The following is a 25,273-nucleotide window of genomic DNA, read 5'->3' as shown; positions in this document are numbered from 1 at the left end:
CAAAGAAGAAAAAAGCCCTCAGATGACCATGCCCAACGCTCGCTTTTGATGTATAATTTCTTTTTTTTTTTTTGTTTGGAAATGCTCGAGTCTCGCCAAGAGACAGCCTCATCGCACCTCTAAAACCCTCAAGAGCCAACACGGAATAAGAAGATACTGCAAAGAGCCCACTGTAAGCCGGGATACAGAAGATAGCAAGGAATGAACGAGGAGAAGGTCTGACTGGCCATTTCCTGTCTTCCTCCTCACCATGCCCTGGATCCTGGTCTAAGCCAACGAATTCGCTTGGAGAAGGTGTTTATCTCATCTTAAGCCCCCAGGTGCCCTCAGAACTCAAAGCCCAACGCCCCCGCTGATCTGATATCATATCGGGTATATGTTCCTTGCCCACGAGTATAGCAGCCCACAGAATGCCTCATAGATAAAAGCCCACGTCAAAAGCCCACACGTTAAAGCCCACGGTAATAAATGGCCCTCAAGTCAAGACGCCGCCAGCCACACTCAACTGTGAAGCGAGTGCGTGACCAGACACCCGCTCTAAATAGCTTCTCCCTCCTGCTGTACAGCCAGCTCTTTTGTGGTTCCAAGGCCCAATATTAGTTGTCCTCACGCTCACTCTCTAAGACCAGCATCACCTTGCCACCAGCACAATTTCTTGACGCGCTTAGTCGTCAAAGGTGATCTTGTTGGCACCGGTAGCTGAGCTGCCGGCATCAATGCGACCGCCACGGCCACCGCCGAAACCACCACGGCCACCGCCACGGCCGCCGCCACGGCCACCGAAGCCGCCACGGCCACCACCACCGCGGCCACCACCAAAGCCACCACGACCGCCACCGCGACCGCCACCAAAGCCACCACGACCACCGCCGCCACCCTCACGGGGAGGACGCTGGCTAGCGAAGTCTAGGCGCACGGCACGAGCGGCACGACCAGGGCCGAGGAAGCCGCCGTTCTTAGATTCGAACGCCTTCTTGGCGTCCTCAATGTTGCCAAAAGAGACATAGCCGAAGCCCTTAAGGTTTCCAGACTCACTATGTGAGACGTTCGTTAGCATGTGGACAAGGTAGAGCACGAAGATAATATCGAGGGAAAAAAAAGAAGACTTACGGGTCGGTAGGCAGGCGCACTGAAGTGACCTCGCCAACCTCGGCAAAGAACTCGCGGACCTCGTCCTGGGAGACCTCGAAGGGCAGGTTACCAACAAAGAGAGTGTCGGATTCGGGGCTAACCACATCGCCGTGGCGCTTGGCACGGTCCTGGGCACGGCCCTGGTTGTCACCAGCGGCAGGCTTGCTGGAGGAGGCGTCTAGGAAAATGGGACGGCCGTCCAACTCAGCGCCCTGCATGGCCTCAAGGGCAATGGCGGCGTTGGCGGGGGTGTCGAAGTCGACGTAACCGAAGCCACGGCTGCGGCCAGAGTCCTTGTGGGTGACGACGCGAGCGCCCTGCAGACCAGCAAAGTCCTTGAAGGCATCGCGCAGAGAATCATCATCCAGGTTCCAGCTCAGCTTGCCAGCGAACAGAGTAGCACTGCCCTCGGCCTCCTCAGTCTTGGCCTTCTTGGGGGCTTCGACCTCGACATCTTCCTCAGCCTTGCGCTTCTTAGACTCCTCCTTCTTGGGCTCCTCCATCTCGGTGTCGGAATCGGAAGAATCAGAGTCGGAGGAATCGTCAGACTCGGCCTTCTAGAACAGAGATTGAAGCGTTAGTATGTCTCAACAAAATAGGTATGGTGGACAAGAGGAGAAATGAGAGTGGAAAACGTACCTTAGCCTCCTTCTTGGGCTTCTCATCACCAGATTCTGAGTCAGAGTCAGAGTTAGAATCGGAGTCGGAGTCAGACTCGGAGTCAGATGACTCAGCCTTCTTCTCCTTCTTGGCAGCGGGCTTCTTCTCCTCCTCAGACTCGGAGTCAGACTCGGAGCTAGACTCGTCAGAAGACTCAGCCTTCTTGGCAGCAGCCTTAACGGCGGCCTTGCCCTTGGCCTTGGGGGCGGGCTTCTTCTCAGCCTCAGACTCAGAGGAGTCGGAATCGGACTCGGAGCTAGACTCGTCAGAAGACTCAGCCTTCTTGGCGGCAGCCTTAGCGGCGGCCTTGCCCTTAGCCTTGGGGGCGGGCTTCTCCTCCTCAGACTCGGAAGAGTCGGATTCGCTCTCAGACTCAGAAGAAGACTCGGAGGAAGACTCTTCCTTCTTGCTCTTCTTGGACGACTTCTTAGACTTCTTCTCTTCAACAACCTTAGCGACAACCTTAGACTTCTTAGAGGGCTTGGTAACAGCCTCGGCCTTGACAGCAACGACAGGCTCGGCAGCCTTCTTAGAAGACTTGACAGCAGATTTGGACTTGCCCATGTTTGCGGTTGTGTGTATGTGTAGATGGGGAATAATCAAGAGGATAGAGTATGCAGAGAACAATGAAAAACAGGGAAATGAGAAAAAAAGTCACAACTCTGAGGGGTATCAAACAACAGAATGGGAACGGCGAAGAATGAGAGATGTAGGAGAAAAGTTTTTCATCCACAACTCGAACAGAACAAAGAGCAGATATGCTACATTTTAAACTACGCCAGCTTTGCGACAAGGTTGGCCGGGTGAATTTTTTTCTGCCGTTGGGCGGTGGGTCCTAAACTTTTTAGCGGGTCCAACTAGAAGGCGGTCAAGATAAGAGAAAGGAAGGATTGCGCAAGTGGGCCTTGTTGTATATCAGCGCTACTGTGGAGTGCAGCAGCAAAAGCTCTTAATTTCTTTTTTTTCTCTACCTTATCATCTGTGTATTTTTTTTCTTTGTTTCTGCCTTGTGCGTTAGGCAATAAAAGTCATCCCCAGCCTTGTCTCTAGAAATGTATTACCGAGGATTATCCGCACAACTAGAAGCTTAGGACAGCCCAGAATCGCCGGGTCTTTCGCTCGTTGCCGCCGTCGAAATAGTTGCCATCAGCTCTTCTGAAACCCGTCTCTAGCAAACGCTCTCTTCCGCCCCTCTAGCGCACATCCAAACCAATCAACCGTCATTGTCACGTCTCACCAGCTCATCACAATGCCTACCCCCGAGTCTGAAATGTTCCTGGCCCAGAAGCCCAAGGTGCCCCCCACCTTTGATGGTGTCGACTATGATGACCACAATGCCTTCAAGGCCGCCCAGGATGCCATCATTCGCGAGCAGTGGGTCGGAGCCATGATGGTTCGTCTGGTTGGCGAGGAGCTGGGCAAGTGCTACATGCGCGAGGGCGTCAACCACCTTGAGAACTGCGGCCAGCTAAGAGGTTAGTTTCCGTCTGCCCATAGTCCCCCATGTTCTAGCAATGACTAGATTGCATTAGCATACTGCATACGTCTGGCCGCCGTGTTGCTGATATTGAACGCCTTGTCTATCATTTTCAATTCGCTACTGCCTACTAACAAGAACATGCCTTCTCCCTCCCACCTCTAGAACGTTACCTCACATTGCTCAAGGAGAAAAAGGTCACTGGCCCGCTCTTCCAACAACTCAACTACATCAAGAAGCAGGAAAAACAGTAGACGCTTCTTTCCCATCATCCCGTCTCTCCAGGCTTTCTCTCCGCGCCTGCAGCGGCCCGGACCAGAAACACGCCAGTACAGATGCCACATCGGCTCCCAGCTACCAGTTGCTTTATTGTCCAGCCTCCAAGTCTTCATAGCGAGCCTGCCTGCGATCCCAGACGCCGTAACCTTTGTCCTTGTCAGGCTTCCCCTGTTTTTTTAGTGAACAAGCAGATAGCTGTCTTAAATGCGAGATTTTGCTGTCACTACAAGCCTAGACACAGCTAAGCTGCTCTTTGTATATCAGCAGTGACTACGATGGCTTGGTTACAATGAACATGCCTAAATCATTAAGCTCTTTAATACCTTCCAATTTCACTTGCGGAACATGAACCATTATTACATTGCTTGCTGAATTTTATGAAGATTACATCATTCGGAAATACTGTTGAACCAACCCTATTTATTACTAGGGTTCGTGCTGCGTCTAGCTGACCAATAGCATGCCCCAAAAATTACATATTAGCGGCTAATCCTTTGGACCTATCAACTGGCGACTTCCAACGCAGATTTTCCCCATCAGCGGGTTGAACTGTTTGTCACAAGCCTATTTCCATCGAGCTAAGAGTGACGCTCACAAACCTACCCGAGCCTACTAACTCGCTTAGATATATCACACAACCCCAATGATACTCCGGAACTGCCTAGTCCGGGCTTCGACTGCGGCCCGCCAGCCCGCTGTCTTCCGCGCCTTCTCGGCTTCCTCCTTGCGTCTCTCCGCAACTACTGAGGCTGCTTCATCAGAAGCCACGACAACAACCCCTTCAGAAACGGGCACCTCCGCTTTAGACAACAACTCGACATCATCATGCCCGGCCGGCACGGTGCTAAAAGGCCTCAACTTTCTCAATGGCCAGCAAGACCCGGTGGCCCTTCCTGACGAAGCGTACCCTACGTGGCTGTGGAAGTGTCTAGAGGTTAAGGAAAGAGTCAAGGACGAGTCCGAGGACCTGGCTGCTATTGAGTTTTGTACGTGCAGGGAAAGTCCTAACAATAAAACACCACTAGATATACTAACATGGTACTGTAGCGAAATCAAAGAAACAGCGTCGTATTGCCGCCAAGAAAGCCAGACAAATAGAGGCTGACCTGATGGCCTCGGGAGACATGTCTGCCCTGGCACCCAAGATCCCCCTACACGAGCAATCAATCAACTTGCCCGGCTCGCTCGAGGGTGGCTTCGACGACTCAATGGAGGCTGCCGAGGCTCGCGCCAAGCTCAAGAAGGCTCTACGCAAGGACCGCAAGGCCAAGATCAAGGAGGCCAACTACCTCAATACCATGTAAACCTAGACTAGCAATAAGGAGGATATGGGAAGGTGCGTGAAACGCGGGATAAGGCCATGCATACCATGGAGCTCTGTTCCAGAGCGTTTTCGGATCAACGACACAGACGAAGATGACGAGTTAGATTCCTACTTGGCTGGGGAGAGATGTAGTATACCACGGGTGCTCTAACCATTTGTACAATAATTCAAAGAAGAAAATCACACACAACTGCTTGAGCACATACAGCATGTGAACGAGTCAATTTATATTAATAACTTTTATAGCACAGACTGACCGGACTAAGTCTGTATAGCCTCGCCACCCCGGGTATCTAAAAGATAGCAAATAGAGCTGTTTTCAAAACAAAAGCAGCTAACTATGAGAAAGTAAAAGCAAGAGTGCAATTCGTAGTAATGCATAGTCGAAGATAAACGCTAAATGTTACCTTCCTCCTTCCCAAAAACGCCAAAGTAAAACAAGTAAAGCAGCCCAGATCCTAGCTTCTCTCCCTTCAGTCTTCATTTTCGTCTTCTTCCTGGTTAATATACGACATCTTGAGTCGAATCTCGTCCTTAAGACTCTTGATATTGGCCTGGACCTTCTTCTTCAAAATAGCCGAGTTAGCCACGTGGGGCTTGAGAAGATCAGCCTCCTTGAGCTTGAGCTGGGCCTTGAGTTCGGCAATCTCCTCCTTGAAGTTGTTAACCTCTTCATTCTCAGACTCGTTCCCATCCATATCATCGTCATCATCGTCATCGTCATCATCATCGTCAGACTCTGCTTCTTCCTCCCGCTCAATGCTTCCCTGCACTTGTGTGGTCGGTGTGCTTCCGACAGCTGTGATAGGTGTGATGCCATCGGCATTGGTTGCCGGACTTGCCATTTCACCATCATTAGCAGCCAGCTCAGCTTCAAAGAGGGCTTCAAGGTCCATGTGGTCCTCCTCGCCCTCAGCATCCTCAACACCACCTTCGCTGAAATAGGTGTCATCGACATCGCCTTCGGCATCCTCATCCTCGTCCTCCATGTATTCGTCGGCAGGTGTCTTGGGTCGGCGATCGTCTATCCACTCAAAGCGTGAGCCTAGTGAGGCTCTATCAGCAGCGAGCAAACGCTCCACTTCAGCTTCTTTGTCCTCGATTTCCTTGCGGCTGATGATCTTGGCAAAGCGGCGCTTTACACAGTCGTGCATAGGAGGAGTCAAACCGTGGGGCCACTTGAATCCTGATTCGACCATGGGCGGCAGTGGCGTGGTCTTAGCCTCTTCCTCACTAGCAACTGTCTTCCATACCAACAAGATCTGCGAGATATCTGTCGACTTCATGAATGTTTTGCGGTCCCATGACTTCATGCCCTCTGTAATTGTCGGCAAATCAAGCAAAACAGCTACAAAAAGCCGCCCTTTGACGCCAACAATAGCGCGGCGAGTATCTTCCGGTAGCCAGCGGATACGGAAATCTGCACCGCCATCTTTCCGTGAGCAGATTTTGTTTTCCTCAACGGCCTTGCGAATGTACTCGCAGTGCTCGCCGGGAAGCATGCGGAATATGATTTGCTCCTCGATTGACGGGTCGATTTCGCGGTCGCTAGCTTCCGAGTCATAGCCATCTCCCGGCGGCCGCATAGGCGGACGCCGTGATGTCAACTTTACTCTGGTGTTGAGCTGCTTCTGCTTGGTATTCTTGCGTTTCGAGGGCGGCTCCGCCACAGTGATGGGGATTTCTTCATCGCCGTATTCGTCATGTTCGCGCTTCTTTGCACTGGGTTTTAATAAACGGCCGGCTTTGGTAGTCGTAAGAGGCAGGTTGGGTGTGCTTTGGATTTCGGTAGGTGTAACTATAGATGCCCGCTTTGACTTCAGAATTAGGCGACCAGGAGCTGTGCCAGTAGGAGTCGTCGTCTTGCTTTCATCAGGCAGTTGATGTCGAGCACCGGTATTAAGATGGATTTTCAAAACTGGTCGATGAGGCTCCGACATTTTGAGGAAAGTAAGATGATACTGCAAGCAGCACAGGTGGGTGAGGCAAGAGATGAGAGAATAAATGCGAGTATTCGAATTAGGAGTCGGCAAATGGAATCAGGTTATTCAAAAGCCGCAATATTTCGGTTAAGAGAGTTATCTATGGGCATTTATATTGTTGATTGAATATTAGAGAAACGCTTCAATGAACACTAGGCTGTATAGAAAAGAGAGAAGACTGAGTCGACAATAAATTCCGTCGCGTTCGCAAAGCACGGCAGCATCCTTGCCCCTTATCTTATCGGCAGGACCCACAATAGGTGACATAACGGGCACCACCAAACTAAGGGAGCCACTTAATGCTCAACGACCACCCAGAACTGAAGCAATGATAACAACCACAACGATACTAATTACTACGCAAACTTCGGAAACGGGGGTCGCGCACACTTCACCACCGTCTTAACTGCTTCCCAGCTCAGCTTTGGCGATATATCTATTTTTCGCCTCCCTTTAGGCTGCCGCCGTAGCTTAACGTATGCCTTGGTGCAACTCGCAGTGCACATATTTCGCTGTATGCGGAGCGCGAGCTCATCGTTGGATATGTGGTCTAGGAAAAGCCATATAAAGTCAATATCTGGCAGGGATGTTCTTCGGTGCATGCGTGCAAAGTTGGCATAGTAGTCCCGCCATTCTTCGTATTGCCGAGTCTGTCGTGGTGTCGTTGAAGCTAGATGGAATTTATCTGTTAGTTAGACTGTTCACCAATACCGATGGGAGATACTTGTAGGCAGACATGCAGTTTTGAGGCGTCTGTTTTTCTTTTGGCTCAGCTTTGTTCTCAGTCGGTAGCAGTTGGAATGTGTTCGCTTCCTTGAGAGTGTTGCGTAAAGACTGCAGCTCTTTGGGAATTGTTTCTAGGACTGCTTCAAGGCGGGAGTTCAATGTATTTGTTTTCATCTCCATGTTTTCCATGGTGTCTGACAAGCTCGAAATTTTCGCATATGTCTCTTTTAAATGTGATACAAGCTCCTTTGAAAGGCGCTGTTCTGGCTCCCTGACTTCGGCTGTTAAGGTCTCTAGGTGGGAAGTGAGTTTCTCAGAAACTGAGTTCGCAATCTGGCTCTCCAGAAACTCGATTTTGGACATAGTTGCGCCAAATTCTGTCATTGTGGATTGGAAGCTTTTGACATCGTTGGATGTGTTCCGGACAGTTGACCCAATATCATCGAGTCGAGATGAGAGCTTTTCTTGGGCATCCTCCTCGTAGGCGGTCAAAGAAGAGAGCTGGCTTGCTGTGTATGCTTCGGTAGACTCTATATTTGCTAGGGTAGTCTTCATTTGATCGATGTTCTCGCCGATACGTTGACCTTGATGCAGCATTTTAGCCTTGTATGCGAAGTTAAGGACATCAGGCTGATCGGCTTCAGAGATGAATTCTTGTAAATGTTTTGAGGCTTCATCATCGTTAGCCGGAACCTGATATCGGCACTGGCTTTCGCTTTTGGTGTTGTTGATGGGATTCGTCGTGGGGCCCTTGGGCTCTTTTGCTGATACATTAGCCTTTCCTTTCTTAGAAGCAGCGACCATCTTCACAGAGTCACAATGGTAGAGTATGGAGAGCGAGGTGAATAACCAGATTATAGTTAGTATAGGAAAAAAAAAATAATGGTGATCTGGCTACATGGAGTTGGAGCAACCTTGTACGAGAAAAGTTTTCGGCGCACAAAACGACATATTTACTACCAAAATAGAAGTTGCGTCGTCCCTTCCTCATAGCCTACAACTTATCGTGTTAGAAGAAGGAAGTCTCGTACTTTCTGTATGGGATTTCTGGTAACTACACTATGCCTTCCTCATTAGCTTTGTTGATTTGGCTGCGACTTCCCTCTCTACTTAAACCTTTCACAAATTACCCCTCGCTTGAATTGGACTTTTCACTTCACTTAATACCATCGACATCACTGCTACTGGTATTGTGCATCATCATCACAGCCTTTACGACAACACCCCCACTTCTACCTATTGTCCACTACATTCCCGCTACCTCCCTCTCGTTTTCCCTGTCTATCAACACAACTGCGCACGATGACGTTTGAATACACCCTGAGAACTAGTCCATGTGTGTACACCCCAATGGTAGCAGAGCCTGATCCAAACCTCGAAGAGCCTTTCTGCCTTCTTGAAACTTGGGCTGGTTATATTCTACTGCGTCTCTTCCGTGTGTTCATCGAGACTGCTTTGTTTTTTTCACGCATGATCGAGACGTTGATGCAGTTTGCTGTTTTCCGGGTTTTCAGCCGCATCGTGTGGTTTCTCGTTCTAACCCCAGCATTCACCACATTCCGCGTTGTTGCGGGTATCACTATCATAGAGATGTCGTTCCTTGTATATCTCATGTCCTTTGAGTGGCAAGCCATGTCAGGAACAGCGGGACATCGTGTCGGATTTTGGGAGGGACTAACCGTCTCTGAGCCCAGCGAGGTAAAACGCCTCGGGCGTCACTTGCAGTAGCCACCGTCCACTCGATAGTACCCCGAGGCAGTTTGCGGATACGCTCAACGCTACTGTATGCCCCATTCACCACACTTGGGCTCTTGGATATTCGGCACAAAGGCGAGTCTCGGGTCTCGTTAACAGAGATGGACACAATAATAATTTCTTGGGCGCCCACCACTGTTGCTGTCATTTGGAGCACTGCAAAGGCCCGGTCCTTGAACGGAAAGCCAATCCGATGTCTTGACTCTTTCAACTTGAGTGTTATGTTTCCCCATGTCTTTTCTTCAATATTAGTGACTATCCCCTCGCAGTTCCACTGCACCCCTATTTCCCTATCAACTATACTCGGAGTGAAGGCCTTTTCAGCTTCAGCATTCTCGTCTCGGAAACATCGCGCAAATTCGTCCCAGCACGCCGTCCCTTTTCTCGCTGCATCCTCGTGTTCGCTCTGGCGGCAGACCCAGAATTCGGTGTGGAAATCACGGCTGCCTTCTTGGACAACATTATGTTTATCTGCAACGCCTCGTAGCTGCTTAGGTGTTACGGTTCTTTGAAAAGTTACAAGTGGTGTGTTGCCCCCCGAGTACGGATACGAGTCTTTGAATTTCCATAAGGTTTGAGAAGAGGAGCACAGGGTGGATCGGCCATTTTTTGCTATGGTTGGTGCGGAGGATCTTGAAGTTGGAACCGAGTCGAGGAAATGAATTGCTTCTTCTAGAACCGATATCACAAATGGTTGAAGTTCGTCTGGTGGAGAAGATGGCTGCGGGAGTTCGGTAACTCTAAGGCCCCAGAGACGGATTAGCGGCCCTAAGGTGACAGACGAAACCATGAGACCGTTGCTTGTATAGACATAAATGTGCACATATATATATTTGATAAGACTGGATAGGCGCTAGAGAGTCCACGAAATATTGAAAAAAAAAAAGACACGTTGATAGCAAAAACGGCAACAAGGTCGTCCAATGTTCATAAAGGACAAAAAATAAAACAGAGTATGCCAAAGCCCTTTTTTGTGTTGGCTCTCTCTACAAGAGTCAGGTGTGTTCACTGGCATAGGGCTGCTTGGGGCTTGGGGTACTCCGAATGCATAGACTTTGTTTACCTGCATGATTGAGCCCGATTACGATTCTATAATCGATTCATGATAAGCCTTTGACGTCCAAATTCAATGCCAAGACCAGGTAAGGATTACAAAAGTGTAGAATTTATGTATGGCCTGAAATCATAGTTACATGCATGTCATTAGCATAGCAAGTATTAAGAAGCTGTACCGAATCATACGATACAAATGGCATGGACATGTCTAGATAATTCCTCAGCTAACTTTACTTTATCACAAATTAGAAGGTGAACTGCCAGACAAATAAATAATTCAAAGAAAAAAAGATACAAAAAAACAGACCCGTAATCCGATGGATCGTATGGTATTCCTTTCCGTCTATATGGTCGTTGAAATAGCTACAGTAGTACATTTGAAGAAAAGGAGATGTGAGAAAAGGAGAGAAAGAGAGCCCAGATGAAGCGAGATAAACAGATTAGTTCAGTATTACTTTGAATAGAAAAGTATGAGAAAAGAAAATAAAAGAGGCAGCTTAATTTCTTACAACTGGTCCCGGTACTCCCAATAGATGGGGCACGGTTCCAGCGGCCGGGAAAACAGGGATTGGTAGTCGGTGCCTATGATGGAGTTGCCACCGTCGGGGTTACGGAACTTGATCAGACGCACAATCTCAGCGACGATAGTCTGCAACTGCAGGTTGGCAAACTGTTCGCCAATGCAGCGATGGCGCCCAGCACCAAATGGCAGGTACGGTGACTTGCCACCCTTGCTAACCATGCCGTATCCGTAGTCGACCTGCTCTTCATCGGCATCAGAGCGGGCGATGGAGACGGCATTAGCTGAATCCTGGTCCCAGCGATGGGGATCCCAGACGTCGGGGTTAGGGAAGAAGGAATCATCAGTAGCAGACACTCCGGGAGCAGACATCAAGGTGTAGCCCTTGGGAATCACCATGCGAGTACCAGGTACGATCATGTCAGACTTGACCTTGCGCATAATAGAATGGATGGGGGCGTGCAGACGCAGAGTCTCCTTGACCAAGCCCTGGTTCAGCTTGAGCTTTGCAAGATCCTCGTACTTAAGAGGAGGCAGGTCCTCGCCAAGTTCACGCTTCTGTTCCTCCAAGAGCTCTTCAATGATGTGGGGGTTCTGAGCAAGACGCAGCATGATCCAAGAGCTGGTGGACGAAGAAGAGTGTTGGCCAGCCATCAAGAGCGCAATCATCATGTGGGCAATTTCGTGATCGGGGACCTTGACGCCATTCTTGTAGGTATCCTTCATGAGGCGGCTCATGATGTCTAGACCTTCAGTACGGCCCTCGGCACGGCGCTTGGCCATAACCTCCATGTAGATCTTAGAAATAGTCCGCTGAGCAATGTCGCGCTTCTTATTCCAGGGGAAAGGGCACCAGGAGAATACAAAGTTCAGGGGCTGGAAACCCATGTCGAGGTCATGGTACAGGTTGGCAAGAGACTCGTCAAAGTCATCGCGGATCTCCTTGCCCTGAAGACAGTGGGAGGCAGTGAAGATGGTGAGTTCTGCCATTTTGGGAGCAATGCTAACAACGCCATTCTTGCCCTTGAAGTTGGGGCTCTTCTTGAAGAAGGAACGAACCTCATCGGAAATAATAAGGACGTAAGAGCGGAAAGCTTCAGTGGTCAGGGCGATTTTCATGAACTTTTTCTGCTCCATGAGCTTGGAGTTAGGGCAGTCGTAAACGACGTCCTTGCCAAACACGGGAGTAGTGAGGGGGGTGTAGATTTCCTCGGCGTTAACCTCGCGAAGTTTGCCATTGAGAATGAAGTCGTTACCGCTGGGACCAACGCAGACAGTGGTGGGGGAGCCGAGAAGAATGAAGGTGAAACAGTCGCCGTACTGTGGCAAAGAAAGAGAAAGGATTAGCAACCAGACAATTGAGAAATAAGGCATCTAGCGTTGAAAACTCACCTTTTTACGGCAGCTCTTGAAGAACGAAGGGGGGTCAATGCCGTAGGTCACAGTACTACCAATGAAGGGGAAGAAATGGAACACAACAGGAGGCCTATTGGGGTTCTTGAATAGTATCTGACTAGCCACGTTCAGCACGACAGAAAGTGTGAGAAAGACCACGAAGCCAATAATGGCCTGTGATGCGGTACCCAGAGAGCGGTAGCTCTGATAGATTGGTAGCAGAGAGTCCTGCAGTTGTTGCTGGACCAAGCCCATGATGAAGACGTAGAAAAGAAGGGTGAGAATTAATCAAGCAAATAATTAAGAGAAAAAAGGAAGAAAGAAAGAAAGGAAAATAATAAATCACCAGGGCTTAACCTGGATCTACAGCCTTTGGCGAGGAGACTTGTCGTGATGCGTCGTCACCAGCAAAGTTGAGGATGAAAATCAAAGGGAGATTTCAAAGACCCAAGTTTTTCAGTAATAGCAAAAATGTTGGCATATCGTCTTATATAATAGTGAAGTGCTTGGCACAAGTCATTAACAAGCATATAATGGACAGACTTCTTAATGTCTTGGTGCTACTTAGGTACTTGGTACTTGTCAACTGCCAGGCTATCAGTTCAGGGGAAGGAGGATTCTCAAGGCTTGATTTCTAGAATAGTGCACACTGTGCCAAAAACCTACCTTAGTTTTCAGAGGTGCCCTAGTGCTAAACCTGTCTCTTAGACCTGTGCTATTGGTGTTCGTATTCGTATAGACTTGTCTGTTCAGAATCTATTCTGCACATCCACGCAAACTAGGCTTTTAATTCACACTGTACTTAACTCCAAGCCACCAGAAAATGGAGCCGGATACGGCTGACAGCGACAGCTAATTTGACCACCCTATTGGCTCATCTAGGTCTCTTGATCACCACTTGGCCCTGCATTTACAATCCCAAGAAAGTCAAAAGCCAGCCCCATCAATCCAGGTTTTATCGTCTGAACACCTTCATTCTTTCATGCAATTAGCGACGTGGCACGAGTATGTGCACAAATCTTCCGACACCCAGCCAAGCGTGGAAATCCACAACCACACCACTTTTATCTTTTCCCACCAAAATGAATCCATAGCATTCACATCAGACTAGACTACAGCGTCGCTGTGGTTATTGAAAACGAAAAGGTGTTGCTACGTGTTACTAATTGCCAATGAATTGGCATATGTCAACAAAGCAAAAATGGGGCAGTAAGCACCAACACAGAGAAAATCAAGCTAGAAACAAATTCATAATGTAACCCTTATTTATCCCACCGCCTTTGCTTGCCCCACACATGTGACAAAGGGGCAACATGTGAAATTTAGCACACAAGCCTTTGACGCGTCACGCGCGCACTGGTGACTTTTGGCTAACCCCACAGTAAAACGCGTCGTGTTTACCCTATAGCTAAAGTGCTTTTTTTTGTGCACACCTGGCGAGCAAGGTAGGCGGAGACATCTTTTTCTCAGCCTCATCGTCACTTACCAAAACAACAACTCCCATCAATCTATAGCGGATACTGACTTTACCAATTAAGCATAATAACATACCTGCTTTACGACCTTACGATCGCCACACCCCTTTAATTGCCTTCATTTACTTAATACTCACCAACAACACATTTCAGTACGCATCTGCGACCACTCCATGCCCCACATTCACTCAGTTACCACTAACCACTTGCCGTTTCCCGTACAGATATGCTTGAAGCGAGACTCGAACAGGCCAATGTTCTGAAGAAGATCATTGATGCCATCAAGGACTTGGTGCAGGACTGCAACTTCGACTGCAATGACTCCGGCATTGCCCTACAGGCCATGGACAATTCTCATGTGGCCCTAGTATCTATGATGCTCAAGGCCGAAGGGTTTAGCACCTACAGATGTGACCGTAATATTGCCCTGGGTATCAACCTGACTTCGCTCACCAAGGTGCTCCGTGCCGCTCAGAACGAGGATATCCTGACGCTCAAGGCTGAGGATGCCCCTGACAGCCTGAACCTGACCTTTGAGAGTGGCTCCAACGACCGTATTGGCGAGTACGATCTGAAGCTTATGGACATTGACCAGGAACACCTGGGAATTCCTGATACCGAATATGCCGCGACTGTGTCTATGCCCGGTGCCGAGTTCCGCCGTATCTGCACGGATCTGATTGCCATGTCTGAGTCTGGTAAGCCAAGCCGGCCCTTGAATCCAAACTCAGCCAAAGGATACCAATCATGTTTTAACTAACTTTTTTTTTTCTATTACAAACAGTGACCATCGAGGCTAGCAAGGATGGCATAAAGTTCAGCTCCCTCGGTGATATTGGAAACGGTTCCGTCACCCTGCGTAACACCACTAATGCGGACAAGCCCGAGCTTGACGTCAGCATCCAGCTGAGCGAGCCTGTTAGCTTGACCTTTTCCCTAAAATACCTGGTCGGCTTCTGCAAGGCGTCGGCCCTTTCTAACACGGTCAAGATCTGTCTGTCTAACGAGGTTCCGCTGCTGGTTGAATACAACATCTCGGGCAGCAGCTACCTACGATTCTACTTGGCGCCCAAGGTGAGTTTTTTCTTCTTCTGCATATATCGGTGATCCTGAGTAATGGAGGAGAGGATGCTAACACTAGCAATGTAGATTGGCGATGATGAGTAAACGTATTCCATTCATGTTTTTTTTGTTTGTTTGATATCATGACACAGCTGGAGACGTTAATCTAATGACATACACTCCATTTTTTATTGCTTCTCTTGACATACAACACATACACGATACTTTCTTTCTATCTTCATGTAGCGCGCTTGTCATGTTCTTAGTTTTTTCGGCACTAAAATCTACGTTTCCTGCCATGAGACGGATGGGAAAGGGGAGAGTATGAAGGCATATGCCTAGTTTTACTGATTGCTTGGGAACTTGATGGAAGGTATCCTTGGATAAAACACACCGAGATGAAGTCATCGTCACCGCTCCCCCGGGCTGTGCATTATGATATACTGCACTATGCCTTGTTTAAGCTAGACCTTTTTACTCTGTATGTTTCTATACGTGGAACTCAAAGCGGGTGTTAAAACACTCTAGTGGTGAACCAGGTGTCAAAAAGGCGGGGTAAGAGCTGTATTCTCTACGTTTTGCGTAAAGCACCGGTGCAAATATAAAAATCACGTAGTCCCTTTTTTGGCCTCTCTTTAATTATTCTCTCTGCGTAATTTTTTTTTGATTTTTTTCTTACTGCGTGTTTACTTTCTTTATAAAACTTGGTCTATCTTTTCTTCTCTTTTTTTGCTCTGGCTGTAGCTATCGCGGAACTTGATTAACACTAATTCCCCTGCTTTTGCTCACCTATACTTACTTTATTTCGCTGCTTCGCCCTTCATGTCAGACGCTTCTTTTCTAATACCAGAAACCAGAGTCCTGGCCATTGCCAGCCATGTGAGTACTTGAGCCCATTAAAGGCCTTTTTATAACGCCCTACGCTGTGCTGTCTTGAGCTAGTTGTAATTTTGTTGCAGCTTAGTGTCGTACAGCAGGATGTGATATATATATGCCTAGGCTATGTGTGATTGAAGAAAACGCCTAGGTCGCATTACGATTGCTGACTTGTGGTGTTGCTGTATAGGTTGTATCCGGGTATGCCCGGCTCTGGTCCTAGCTTTGAAAAAGTGATCTGTGACTCGAAGGTAGCTAACATATTCGTGCTAGAAATGTCGGCAATAAAATTGCCGTGTTCACTTTGCAGTCGCTTGGCTGTGACGTGGCAGCTTTAAATACAGTCCAGTTTAGTGAGTTTATCTAGCTGTTGAGGCACTTTTGCATCTCTTTTCTAACGCGGACACAGGCAACCATACGGGCTATGGCAAATGGAAGGGATCGAGAGTCACGGCAGAAGAAATCTCCGAGCTATACGATGGCCTCAAACAGTCGTACCTTGACGACTTTGATATGATGCTCTCAGGGTACATCCCCGGTGCTGCTGCCGTTGAGGCTGTAGGGAAGATTGGTCTAGATCTGCGCCGGCGGGCGGAGAAGAAGCCTGGAAGCTTCTTTTGGGTTCTTGACCCAGTCATGGGGGACAATGGAAAGCTCTATGTTGCACCCGAGGTTGTTCCGGCGTACAAGTCCATAATCCAGTACGCCGACTTGATATCGCCAAATAAGTTTGAAGCCGAGTAAGTAGATAGCTCGACCACGAGATAGACGAGGTAAAGGCAAGACTAACGAACGGCAGGCAATTATCCGACGTCAAGATCACAGACATGGCCTCGCTGAAGAATGCAGTATCGGAACTCCACAGCCGCTACCGGATACCACACATAATTATCACATCTGTCTCGCTAGACAGCCCTTCAGGCAACTCGGATGCCAAGCAGCTCTGCGTTGTTGGCTCAACTTGTACATCAGACTACAAGGCTCGCTTCTTTAAAGTGAGATTCCCCGCCATAGACTGCTACTTTTCCGGTACTGGTGACATGTTTGGTGCACTGACGGTGGTGCGCATGCGCGAAGCTGTACAAAACTCTAGCGCGGAGTTGCGAAACACCGCGTCGTGGGTGAGCCCCGATGATGTCCAGCCGACAGATTTGCCACTGGCGCGTGCGGCGGAGAAGATCGTTGCGAGCTTGCACGAGGTACTAGAAAAGACGGTTGAAGGGATGGATAAGGCTATGGAGAATATTGAAATCGATACAGGTGCAACTCAGGGCAATGGCCAGTTAAAAGCGGCCAGGTCTAAGGCTGCAGAGTTGAAGCTAGTGAGGAACATGGGCTCGCTGAAGCACCCAAATGTGAAGTTCAGGGCGGAGAATGCGTAATATCATGAAGAGAAATTTAGGACAAAGATATTAAATGAAGAGAATATACATATATACGCAAGTTAGACAGATAGATTACAGTGCGGCACTACGGGCAGACATGCATATGCAAGCAGTAACAGTAGCAGAGATACAGAAACTAGGAATTTGGCACGTAAACATTAATCATAAAAAGGGGCCTGACAGATATGCATGAGCTTTGTTCTCGGCCTTCCAACCAATGAAATTGTCCTTAAGCGCTAGAGGTGGTGCCAAAGCCGCCAGTGCTACCAAAACCACCAGCTCCACGGACGCTCTCTTCGAGAACGGCAACCTCGACAACATCAGGAGTTACGATACGTTCCAACACTAGCTGAGCAATGCGGTCGCCCTCTTTGACCTCGAAGTCGGCATCATGATGATTGAACAGGAGAACCTTGACTTCGCCACGGTAATCGGCATCAATGACACCAGCACCGGTATCGATGAAGTGCTTAGCAGCCAGGCCGGAGCGGGGAGCGATGCGGCCATCTATGGAAGAAAGAAAAAGAGAGAGTTTAGTTGGCATTCAGGTCAAGGATGTGCAGGAATGGAAACAGAGAGAGATCTACGAGACGATGGGACGAGGAAGAAATAAAAAAGAGGTCAGACTTACAGGTGCCAGCGGGGCAGGCAATGCTCAGGTCGGTGCTCACTAGTGCCTTGCCACGGGCAGGAATCGTGGTGTCCTTGGAGGCAGACAGGTCGTAGCCAGCAGCAAAGGCAGAGCCGCGGACAGGCAGCTTGGCCTTATCGGAAAGCTTCTTGACGTATAGAGGGACTTCCATAGTGGCGGGATGGAAAGAGTTGATGACAGTAGCGCACGAGTCAGATTGGTGGATCGCAGTGGTAGCAGCGGTGACGGAGGTAGCAGTGGTGTTGTTGGCGTCAGTGCAAGTAGAATCGTTGGTGGTATAAATAGTAGTGGGCAGAGAGCTAGAAGCAATACTAGTGGGCCCATCCTGAGTTTTAGTGGGCTTGTAGCAATGGGTTGGGAGCAAAACAGGCGTGTCTTTTTTCTCGTCCCCGCTGCATTGCCGCTGCGGCTGGCTTTGTTTTCCCTTGGTGTCGATCTGCTCCATATCGCTGCACTGGCCGCTGTCATTGGCGGGGCCGGCAGAAACAGAGATAACATTGACGCAAGGGTGCGTTTCGCTAGCTGCTACATCGCAAGCATTCTTAGGCTCAGCAGGAGGCCCATAGTAGAGCTCACTATCCTTGAACTCTAGCAGGCCCGATACATGGCGCTCAGCGGGACTATCAACGGCGGAGGGCAGCACGGTGCAATCAGCATGATTACTGTCATCGTCGGTAGTAGTACGCAGAAGCTCGCAAACAGTCTCAAAGCTAGGTTGGGGTAGTATCAAATCAATAGTTGGCATTTTGGTAGTGGATGGGATTTTGCTGGTTATAGGCGATTTAGAGGCACTAGTGCTAACACCAGCCTGTGACAGTGTCTGCTGGATAGCTTGGACGTGGACACTGGGGGGCGTCTTAGGCGCTGTATCAGGAACGGGTGGCACTGGTTCAGTGGGGGTTTTAGCAGCAAGGGCATCTTTAGTGGGGACTTTAGCAGAATTCTCAGTAAAGTTTTCAGCAGCAGTATCCTCGAAGCCCCTAGAAATAATGGGGGCTGCACTAGTAGGCTCGGCTTCATCAAGGTTGATAATGGCCTCAACTGCGGGCTCATCCACATCAGCCCCAGAGCCAAAGGAATCCTCAATAACCTCAGGGACGACAGCAGAGGGGCCATCAACGGGAGTGGCCACAAGGCTAGTCGATTCAGAGAGATCACTGTTAGTGTCTCCTGTAGTGAGGCTAGCGGGTTTAGCAGGCTCCGGGCTGCCCTCCTTGGGAGAGTTTTTAGTATCCTCGACTACAAGCTCAAAGTGCTCTGCTTCAGCTTTGTTGGGGCTGCTGGTGACTCTAACGGACTCAATATCCGACCCTGACTCGTTGTCAGAGCTTGAATATTCGTTATTCCTGCTGTTAGCTGCAGGGCTAGCATCTTCAGGACTAAGATCAATATCATGAGGGCTGCAGCATGTAGTGTTCAACTGGAGGGGTGGAATCGAAGACTTGGCATCGGTCGGGCTGTTGGGGGTTGCAGGGGGCTCGGGCGATTTGTTTATTTTTTTAGTGATAAGGCCCTCTTTTTCGGAGTCTGCTACGAAGAGGCCGGAGTTGGCCTCAGCAAAGATGCCACCGTTATCGTCCTTGTTCTCGATATCGGTGGTTCTAGCCCTCTTTGCCGGAGGGAAGTGCGAGGCAATAGCGTGGGTATCCATGTCGGTAGTCATCACTATAGCATACTAAATATAAGTGTTAGTTGCCGGCACTTTATAAGACTGGGCTGGTATAACGCTGGGAGCCATAACAGCTTACAGTAGAGAGGCGCAGTAGGTAGAGCTATAGAATCCAGATGATGTGATTTAAAGATTCTAGTGGTTGATGAGAATGGAGAAAAAGCAAAGCCTTTACACTTAAAGAAGCTTGGTATTTATACTTGGGTTTCTACGAGTGTATAGCATTCGGTTTTGACGGGGCAACAAGCCAACTGGGCAGCAGGGCAACAGGGCAACCATACTTTACTCTGATGGAGACATCGTGGTGGATTGGTTGGTGGGTGAGATACCCAATCTTACAGCTTAAAGGGGATTAAGTGTGTCTGCAAAACACCAAGTATGAGCACCATACAAACAGACATAATGCCCAGCAACCACCAAAATACTTGGGTGAGATTGGCTGTCTTCCTAGAGCTACACTAGCTTGGGCAGTAGAATTGGGCCTCCAAATAGCTCGCTAACTGTCGAGCTCACGGCCAAAGTCTATCAATCGCAGTCTTGATGCATCTCGGGGGTGGAACGTAGCTACTTTAGAACGCACCAAAAATCGTGCTGTCGCCGAGTCCTTTTCCACCGCCACGTACGCCAACTCTCCGTTGCCGCCTGATTTTACCAGCTGATTGAGAAGCCTTTCCACCAAGTGCTTCATGCCCTCTGCTGCTGCTGCTGCCTCGTTCCACTCGCCACTCTTCTTGCGCTCTAGTGTTTGCGCTGGACCCCAGAGATCATCGATACGTCGTTGGCGCATGTCGATATTAGATTTAACCCGTGGCTTGCGTGGCCGGCCTTGTGCCGTGAAACCAGCGGCCAGCGAATCGGGGTCGATTTGCATCATCTCACCTACTACGGGGCCGCCAAGTTCTTCAGCTGCGAGCATCGGAGCGAGATGTTTTTCGACGAAGCTGTTTAATCCGCGAAGAAGCTTTTTAACGTCAGTATCGTACTTCTTTTTCTGTGTTCTGAGATTGGCGAGCTTTTCCGCTCGAACATCTTCGTAGGTCATGCCTTGTCGTTCTGCGATCTCCCCCTCAAGAGAGACCATGCGGTCCTTGAATGCTGAAGAAAGAATTTCAAGGTCCGCCAGATTTGCCCGCTCTGCATCTAGCTTCCGCTGTGCCTCAGACATTGCCAAATTTTGAAATGTAGCATAATTTCGTGTATCTTGGACTCCTTGATGGGTTGCCCTCAGAGCAAGCAGGGCCGGAAGAACAGAGTCAGAGAATGGTAAATAAGGTTCAGACTCTGCCAGCTTGTTGTATGCATCAGTCAGTATTGATAAAGTCTCCGTGGCTGACTGGCTGTTTGGAATAGTGCCTTTTCCATCTGAGAGAAGCTATATAATGTTTGTTAGCCAATCAACCATATAGTAGGGGCTCCTTAGGACAGCCGTTCACCTTGGCAAGTTCATTCTGCTCCTCGGATATTGCGCGCTCAAGCTCGCGAATAGAGGCCTTCAGATTGCGCTCGTGGGTTTCCTCACTATTCATAGTTGCTATTGAATGACAATACGCTGTTTACATTAGAAATAGCGTGCACAATTCACGATCGCAAATTGGATTGAACGTCTTGGGACTGCAGGTTGAACGTCAGACGGCTAAATCATGGTTAAATATTGAGACCATGTACAACGCGAATCAAGTTCCAGTCAACTGCATGACATCAGCATTATTTTCTCTTGAACATTGCATGGTATATGTGGTTTTCTAATGGAGGGGAAGTTTGTACCCAAAATTAAATGGTACAAAAGCTTGGGCCTGAATTTATTGATGATCACAGATGAAGGCTATTGCCACCTAAAATCTGGAGGTGGGTTATTGTTGTTTAGGGTTAGAGACTACATGTCTGTAACAAAATGCAACTAGATGGAACGGATTTTCTCCTGGCTTAATGCTGCCTGCAGGGCAGTGTCCTGTTCTCTCTGTTAATCTTCTGCTAGACGTTGAATGTGACATTGTGTTGGAGATTAGACAGGTAACAATATGAGGACTCGTGTTGTCGCGACTGGTTTGTGTGTAACATTGGTGCTAGAAAAGAAATATACACTGTACCAAGGTGCACTTCATGGATGTGCTCTTTCTGGTGTTGGTAGCCGAAATAGGGAACTAAGAGCCCCTGAAGCTCTGTTTTTGAGGCCCAGGTATGGGGCTCTCTTAGAATTTTGCATCGTTTTCGCACGGTACCGGTACTGCCCAATATTTGGGGCAACCCCTCTTTGGAGCCCAGCCCCTGTTTGCTTTCTCCAGGTGTCCTTGCCGCGCCTTCCCTTTTTGCAAATCCTGGCTTTTTTCTATTGACTTTCGTTTGGTTCGTTGACAAGAAACAAAAACCTTCAACTTTTCCCTGTATCTATCCCCTGGGATAATTCAAGCTTTTTGGTGCAGCTTTCTTGAAACTTGAGCTGCTACGTACCGTTTAATAATTTTGTTGTATAAAAGCACCATGTACTAAACTCTTGATTTGTTTTCTTCCTATTTTCCTCTTTATTTTTTCCGACTCAAGGTTTGATCTGACAGCGCTTTTTCTGTTTCTGCCTCTCTTGCCCTTTTCCCTCCTGCCCTTTCTGTCAGCACAAACGGGTTGCGCCTTCCACTTATTTTTTTTTCCTCCTTCAGGTCCTGCGAAAATTAATCCGCCTCCCGCTTTTCTTCCTTCATACATCTTCTTTTTCCTTTTCCTTTTCATTTCCATCTCAATCATCAGTCATCAACCTTCAGCTTTGCTGCACATTTTCAATTTCATCTCTGGATCAACCCACGAAGGATATTTATTAAGGGCTTCCCCTGTTTTTTTTCCCTCCTTCTTTCCCCAATCCTCTTGAGAACACGAACTGCACTCTGCATCACCCTTTGCCTGCCTGCCCCAAACCCGACCTTGGCAGACCCTTCTCTTTGCTTGCGACAACATCACAACGCGCCATTGCACCTCGTTCCTCCCGAAGTAGACTCAGGTGTATTTAAAAAACAACAGTTCTTACTAGAAGACGAACATCAAAAATAGAGAGCCTTTATCTCCATTGACCTTCAACGTTCTTTTTATCGCGTTCGATAACAATAACAACCTGACTTCCATTTGTTCTCATCTGATCAACCCATCCCCTCTTTAAAAAAAAACCATCACAATGTCAGCCTCTCCACCTCCTCCCACCCAATCGGCTAAGCGCCCCCTCGAAGATGCCTCATCTCCTATGCGCTCTGGCGATCAGCCTGATGCAAAGCGCCTTGCTATTGACAAGGTTACTAAAAACGAAGATGGTGTCGAGGTGACGAAGCCTGAAGCTGTTTCGGTACCTTCTACCTCGGAAGAAAAGAGCAGCAACAAGGAAGATTCTAGCGAAAAGGATAACAGTAACGCTGCTGCTGACGAGGCTGCCTGGATCCACATCCGTGCTGTCATCTCTAGCCCCGAGGCTGCCACGATAATTGGCAAGGGTGGAGAGAATGTGTCTCATATTCGCAAAATGTCTGGTGCCAAGTGCACTGTCAGTGACTACCAGAAGGGCGCTGTTGAGCGCATTCTAACTGTTAGTGGTGTGGTTGATGCTGTTGCCAAGGTATGTGATCATTTTGTCTAGACAAGATGCCGCAAATAACCCTCTCACTTCTCTATTAAACTACTCATCTTATACTAACCTAATCGCAGGCTTTTGGTCTCATCATCCGTACCCTCAACAATGAAAACCTGACTGAGCCCTCAACCGCCCAGTCCAAGACCTACCCCCTCCGTCTCCTGATCCCCCATGTCCTGATTGGCTCCATTATTGGAAAAGGTGGCTCTCGTATTCGTGAGATTCAGGAAGCTTCTGGCGCTCGTCTCAACGCTTCAGACTCTTGCCTACCTCTTTCGACCGAGCGTTCCCTGGTTGTCATGGGCGTTGCTGATGCTGTCCATATTGCTACCTACTACGTGGGCAGTACGCTTCTCGAGCAGCTCAAGGAGCGCTTTGGCGGACCGTCCGCTTCTGCCTATGCTACTCGGAGTGGTGGCCCTACTGGTGCTGTTCCCGGCGGTATGCAGGTTGTTCCTTACAACCCGCAACCCGCTAACGGCAACTTCGGAAATCGCGAAGGCTATGGCCGCAGAAACGATGCCCGGACTCAACAAATGGCCATGCCCGGCTACCCTCAGCAGTTCCATCCCCATGCCCCTGCGCCTAACCCCGCTATGCCTATGCACTATGGCCAACAGCCTAATGCGTCGTATGGTGGTACTGCTCCGCACATTCCGCATGCTCCTGCCCCACATGCCGCCCACCCCATTCCCACTGGCCCTGGTACCGGCCAACCACCTATGCATGGTGCCATGCCTGGTGGTGCTGGTGGTGCTACTGTTACTCAGCAGATCTTCATCCCTAACGACATGGTCGGTGCCATTATTGGCAAGGGCGGCTCTAAGATTAATGAGATACGCCAGATCAGTGGCAGTGTGATCAAGATCAATGAGCCTCAGGATAACAACAATGAACGCCTTGTTACTATTACTGGTACTGAGGAGTGCAACCGCATGGCTCTGTACATGCTGTACTCTAGACTGGGTAAGAATATTCATGTCGCTTTCTTTGAAAATAATGGTCGCCTCTACGTGTCTTTCTTTTGCTAACATGTTTCCTCTCTTTAACAGAATCCGAGAAACACCGCGCCTAAATCTGCCAATTGTAAAAAACTCGTAATTTTTTACCAACTTTTGGGGGTTCAGGCGTTTTTGTTCATCTTGTCTTTCATCTTTTTGCGCTGTTCTGGTCTCGTTGTTTTTCTCTTCTCCTTTCTTGTCGTATGGTGCTTGAAGCATCTAACCTGGAGGCAAGCCCTGATCGGACCAGATGAGAGAACGAAGCAACATCTTTCTCCGGCCGAGCTTGACATGTGCGTCGGCTATGGGCTCTAATCTGCTTCGTATTTCAGCGAAGTTTACTGGGTTGAGAATATGCTGTTGTGTATTCTCCTGGGTGCTCGCCCCACGAGGCTCGATTGCTTCTCAAGACGAAGTATGGGAGACTTCATTTAACAAGGTAAATCTTTTTTCCTGAAAAAAAGGACGGTGTGAGGCAAGGCGTAATAACCAACAGGCGGCAACCAGAGGTTTGGTTATCTTTCGGCTGCTACTGGGCATTATGCTTGTCCCGTATGAGAACATGCATGGCCAAAGGTTCCCTTTTTGTTAACAATTGGCCAAGGAAGGATATGATATTGGGGCTCATGTGATGTCTTTTTTCGTTTCTTTTTCTTCTTTCCCTTTCCCTTTCTCACTTCACCAGTCGTCTCTTGTGGTTGCTTCCTTGTCTACGTTGCCTTCTTGTTTGCCTTTTCTCGTTGTCCTACATTTCGTCGTGCCTTTGTTCTATTACATCATGCCTCTTTATTCCCGCTCCTCTCTGTCTCTTCGGCATGCGCTGGGCTTATATGTCGCTGGCTTTTGCATTCGCCAGCCCTTGCCCTCTATCTGTTTTGATGGCTATTAAACGAGGCTGTGGCGGGTGCGCATGGTATTGTATTTGTCCTTTTTTATTCTCCTTTTCCATCTCTGTTTTGTTTTCTCTCCGTTCTCGTTCTCTCTCAAGCACTTGACCTCTCATCTTTAATTCCCTTACAACAAAACATTCTTGGCCATCATTCTACATATCTTCCGTCCCAAGACTTTTTCTTTACTCTTCTCCGTGTAACTGTCTCCCTGCTTGCCATACTTATACACTACTATATGGTGGTTCATCTGGCAGGCCAATGAACATCTATATAAGCCCTTGTAAAATGCCCGACAACAAGCTTTTTCTTACTCTAAAACATTCCCACTACAACGCTTCATGTGCCAGCATTTTA

General features: G+C 48.6%; 10 protein-coding genes across 10 annotated transcripts; 5 read left to right on the top strand and 5 right to left on the bottom strand.

Annotated features, from left to right (window-relative positions):
• Positions 1–664: 664 nt before the first annotated feature.
• HOO65_030787 (cutinase negative acting protein) lies at positions 665–2,355 on the bottom strand (the record flags this gene model as incomplete). The annotated part of the gene is made up of 3 exons (XM_071002098.1): positions 665–1,034; positions 1,111–1,688; positions 1,771–2,355. 3 exons carry the CDS (start codon positions 2,353–2,355, stop codon positions 665–667), a joined length of 1,533 nt encoding a protein of 510 aa, XP_070860466.1.
• Positions 2,356–3,040: 685 nt separating this feature from the next.
• Positions 3,041–3,522, top strand: HOO65_030786 (NADH-ubiquinone oxidoreductase 12 kDa subunit; the record flags this gene model as incomplete). The annotated part of the gene is made up of 2 exons (XM_071002427.1): positions 3,041–3,266; positions 3,407–3,522. The coding sequence occupies 2 exons, from the start codon at positions 3,041–3,043 to the stop codon at positions 3,520–3,522; spliced, it is 342 nt and encodes a 113-aa protein (XP_070860465.1).
• A 668-nt stretch (positions 3,523–4,190) lies between these two features.
• Positions 4,191–4,851, top strand: HOO65_030785 (mitochondrial 54S ribosomal protein mL54; the record flags this gene model as incomplete). The annotated part of the gene is made up of 2 exons (XM_071002401.1): positions 4,191–4,533; positions 4,595–4,851. 2 exons carry the CDS (start codon positions 4,191–4,193, stop codon positions 4,849–4,851), a joined length of 600 nt encoding a protein of 199 aa, XP_070860464.1.
• A 493-nt stretch (positions 4,852–5,344) lies between these two features.
• HOO65_030784 (Transcription initiation factor TFIID subunit 7) lies at positions 5,345–6,811 on the bottom strand (the record flags this gene model as incomplete). The annotated part of the gene is made up of 1 exon (XM_071000488.1): positions 5,345–6,811. One exon carries the CDS (start codon positions 6,809–6,811, stop codon positions 5,345–5,347), a length of 1,467 nt encoding a protein of 488 aa, XP_070860463.1.
• Positions 6,812–7,534: 723 nt separating this feature from the next.
• Positions 7,535–8,383, bottom strand: HOO65_030783 (uncharacterized protein; the record flags this gene model as incomplete). The annotated part of the gene is made up of 1 exon (XM_071000487.1): positions 7,535–8,383. One exon carries the CDS (start codon positions 8,381–8,383, stop codon positions 7,535–7,537), a length of 849 nt encoding a protein of 282 aa, XP_070860462.1.
• Positions 8,384–10,895: 2,512 nt separating this feature from the next.
• HOO65_030782 (14-alpha-lanosterol demethylase CYP51) lies at positions 10,896–12,560 on the bottom strand (the record flags this gene model as incomplete). Its single annotated transcript, XM_071002104.1, has 2 exons — positions 10,896–12,230; positions 12,303–12,560. 2 exons carry the CDS (start codon positions 12,558–12,560, stop codon positions 10,896–10,898), a joined length of 1,593 nt encoding a protein of 530 aa, XP_070860461.1.
• A 1,446-nt stretch (positions 12,561–14,006) lies between these two features.
• Positions 14,007–14,947, top strand: HOO65_030781 (Proliferating cell nuclear antigen; the record flags this gene model as incomplete). The annotated part of the gene is made up of 3 exons (XM_071002326.1): positions 14,007–14,478; positions 14,565–14,854; positions 14,930–14,947. The coding sequence occupies 3 exons, from the start codon at positions 14,007–14,009 to the stop codon at positions 14,945–14,947; spliced, it is 780 nt and encodes a 259-aa protein (XP_070860460.1).
• Positions 14,948–15,664: 717 nt separating this feature from the next.
• HOO65_030780 (pyridoxal kinase) lies at positions 15,665–17,100 on the top strand (the record flags this gene model as incomplete). The annotated part of the gene is made up of 4 exons (XM_071002184.1): positions 15,665–15,721; positions 16,029–16,071; positions 16,128–16,458; positions 16,518–17,100. The coding sequence occupies 4 exons, from the start codon at positions 15,665–15,667 to the stop codon at positions 17,098–17,100; spliced, it is 1,014 nt and encodes a 337-aa protein (XP_070860459.1).
• Positions 17,101–17,332: 232 nt separating this feature from the next.
• HOO65_030779 (Deoxyuridine 5'-triphosphate nucleotidohydrolase) lies at positions 17,333–20,950 on the bottom strand (the record flags this gene model as incomplete). Its single annotated transcript, XM_071001803.1, has 4 exons — positions 17,333–17,610; positions 17,735–19,430; positions 20,005–20,796; positions 20,858–20,950. 4 exons carry the CDS (start codon positions 20,948–20,950, stop codon positions 17,333–17,335), a joined length of 2,859 nt encoding a protein of 952 aa, XP_070860458.1.
• Positions 20,951–22,581: 1,631 nt separating this feature from the next.
• HOO65_030778 (KH domain RNA binding protein) lies at positions 22,582–24,059 on the top strand (the record flags this gene model as incomplete). The annotated part of the gene is made up of 2 exons (XM_071002170.1): positions 22,582–23,013; positions 23,103–24,059. 2 exons carry the CDS (start codon positions 22,582–22,584, stop codon positions 24,057–24,059), a joined length of 1,389 nt encoding a protein of 462 aa, XP_070860457.1.
• Between the last annotated feature and the right edge of the window lie 1,214 nt (positions 24,060–25,273).

The sequence above is a fragment of the Ceratocystis lukuohia genome (genome assembly GCF_044167205.1).
Source record: "Ceratocystis lukuohia strain C4212 chromosome Unknown Supercontig3_pilon, whole genome shotgun sequence".
NCBI lineage: Eukaryota > Fungi > Ascomycota > Sordariomycetes > Microascales > Ceratocystidaceae > Ceratocystis > Ceratocystis lukuohia.
This window is presented reverse-complemented; position numbering and strand designations above follow the sequence as displayed.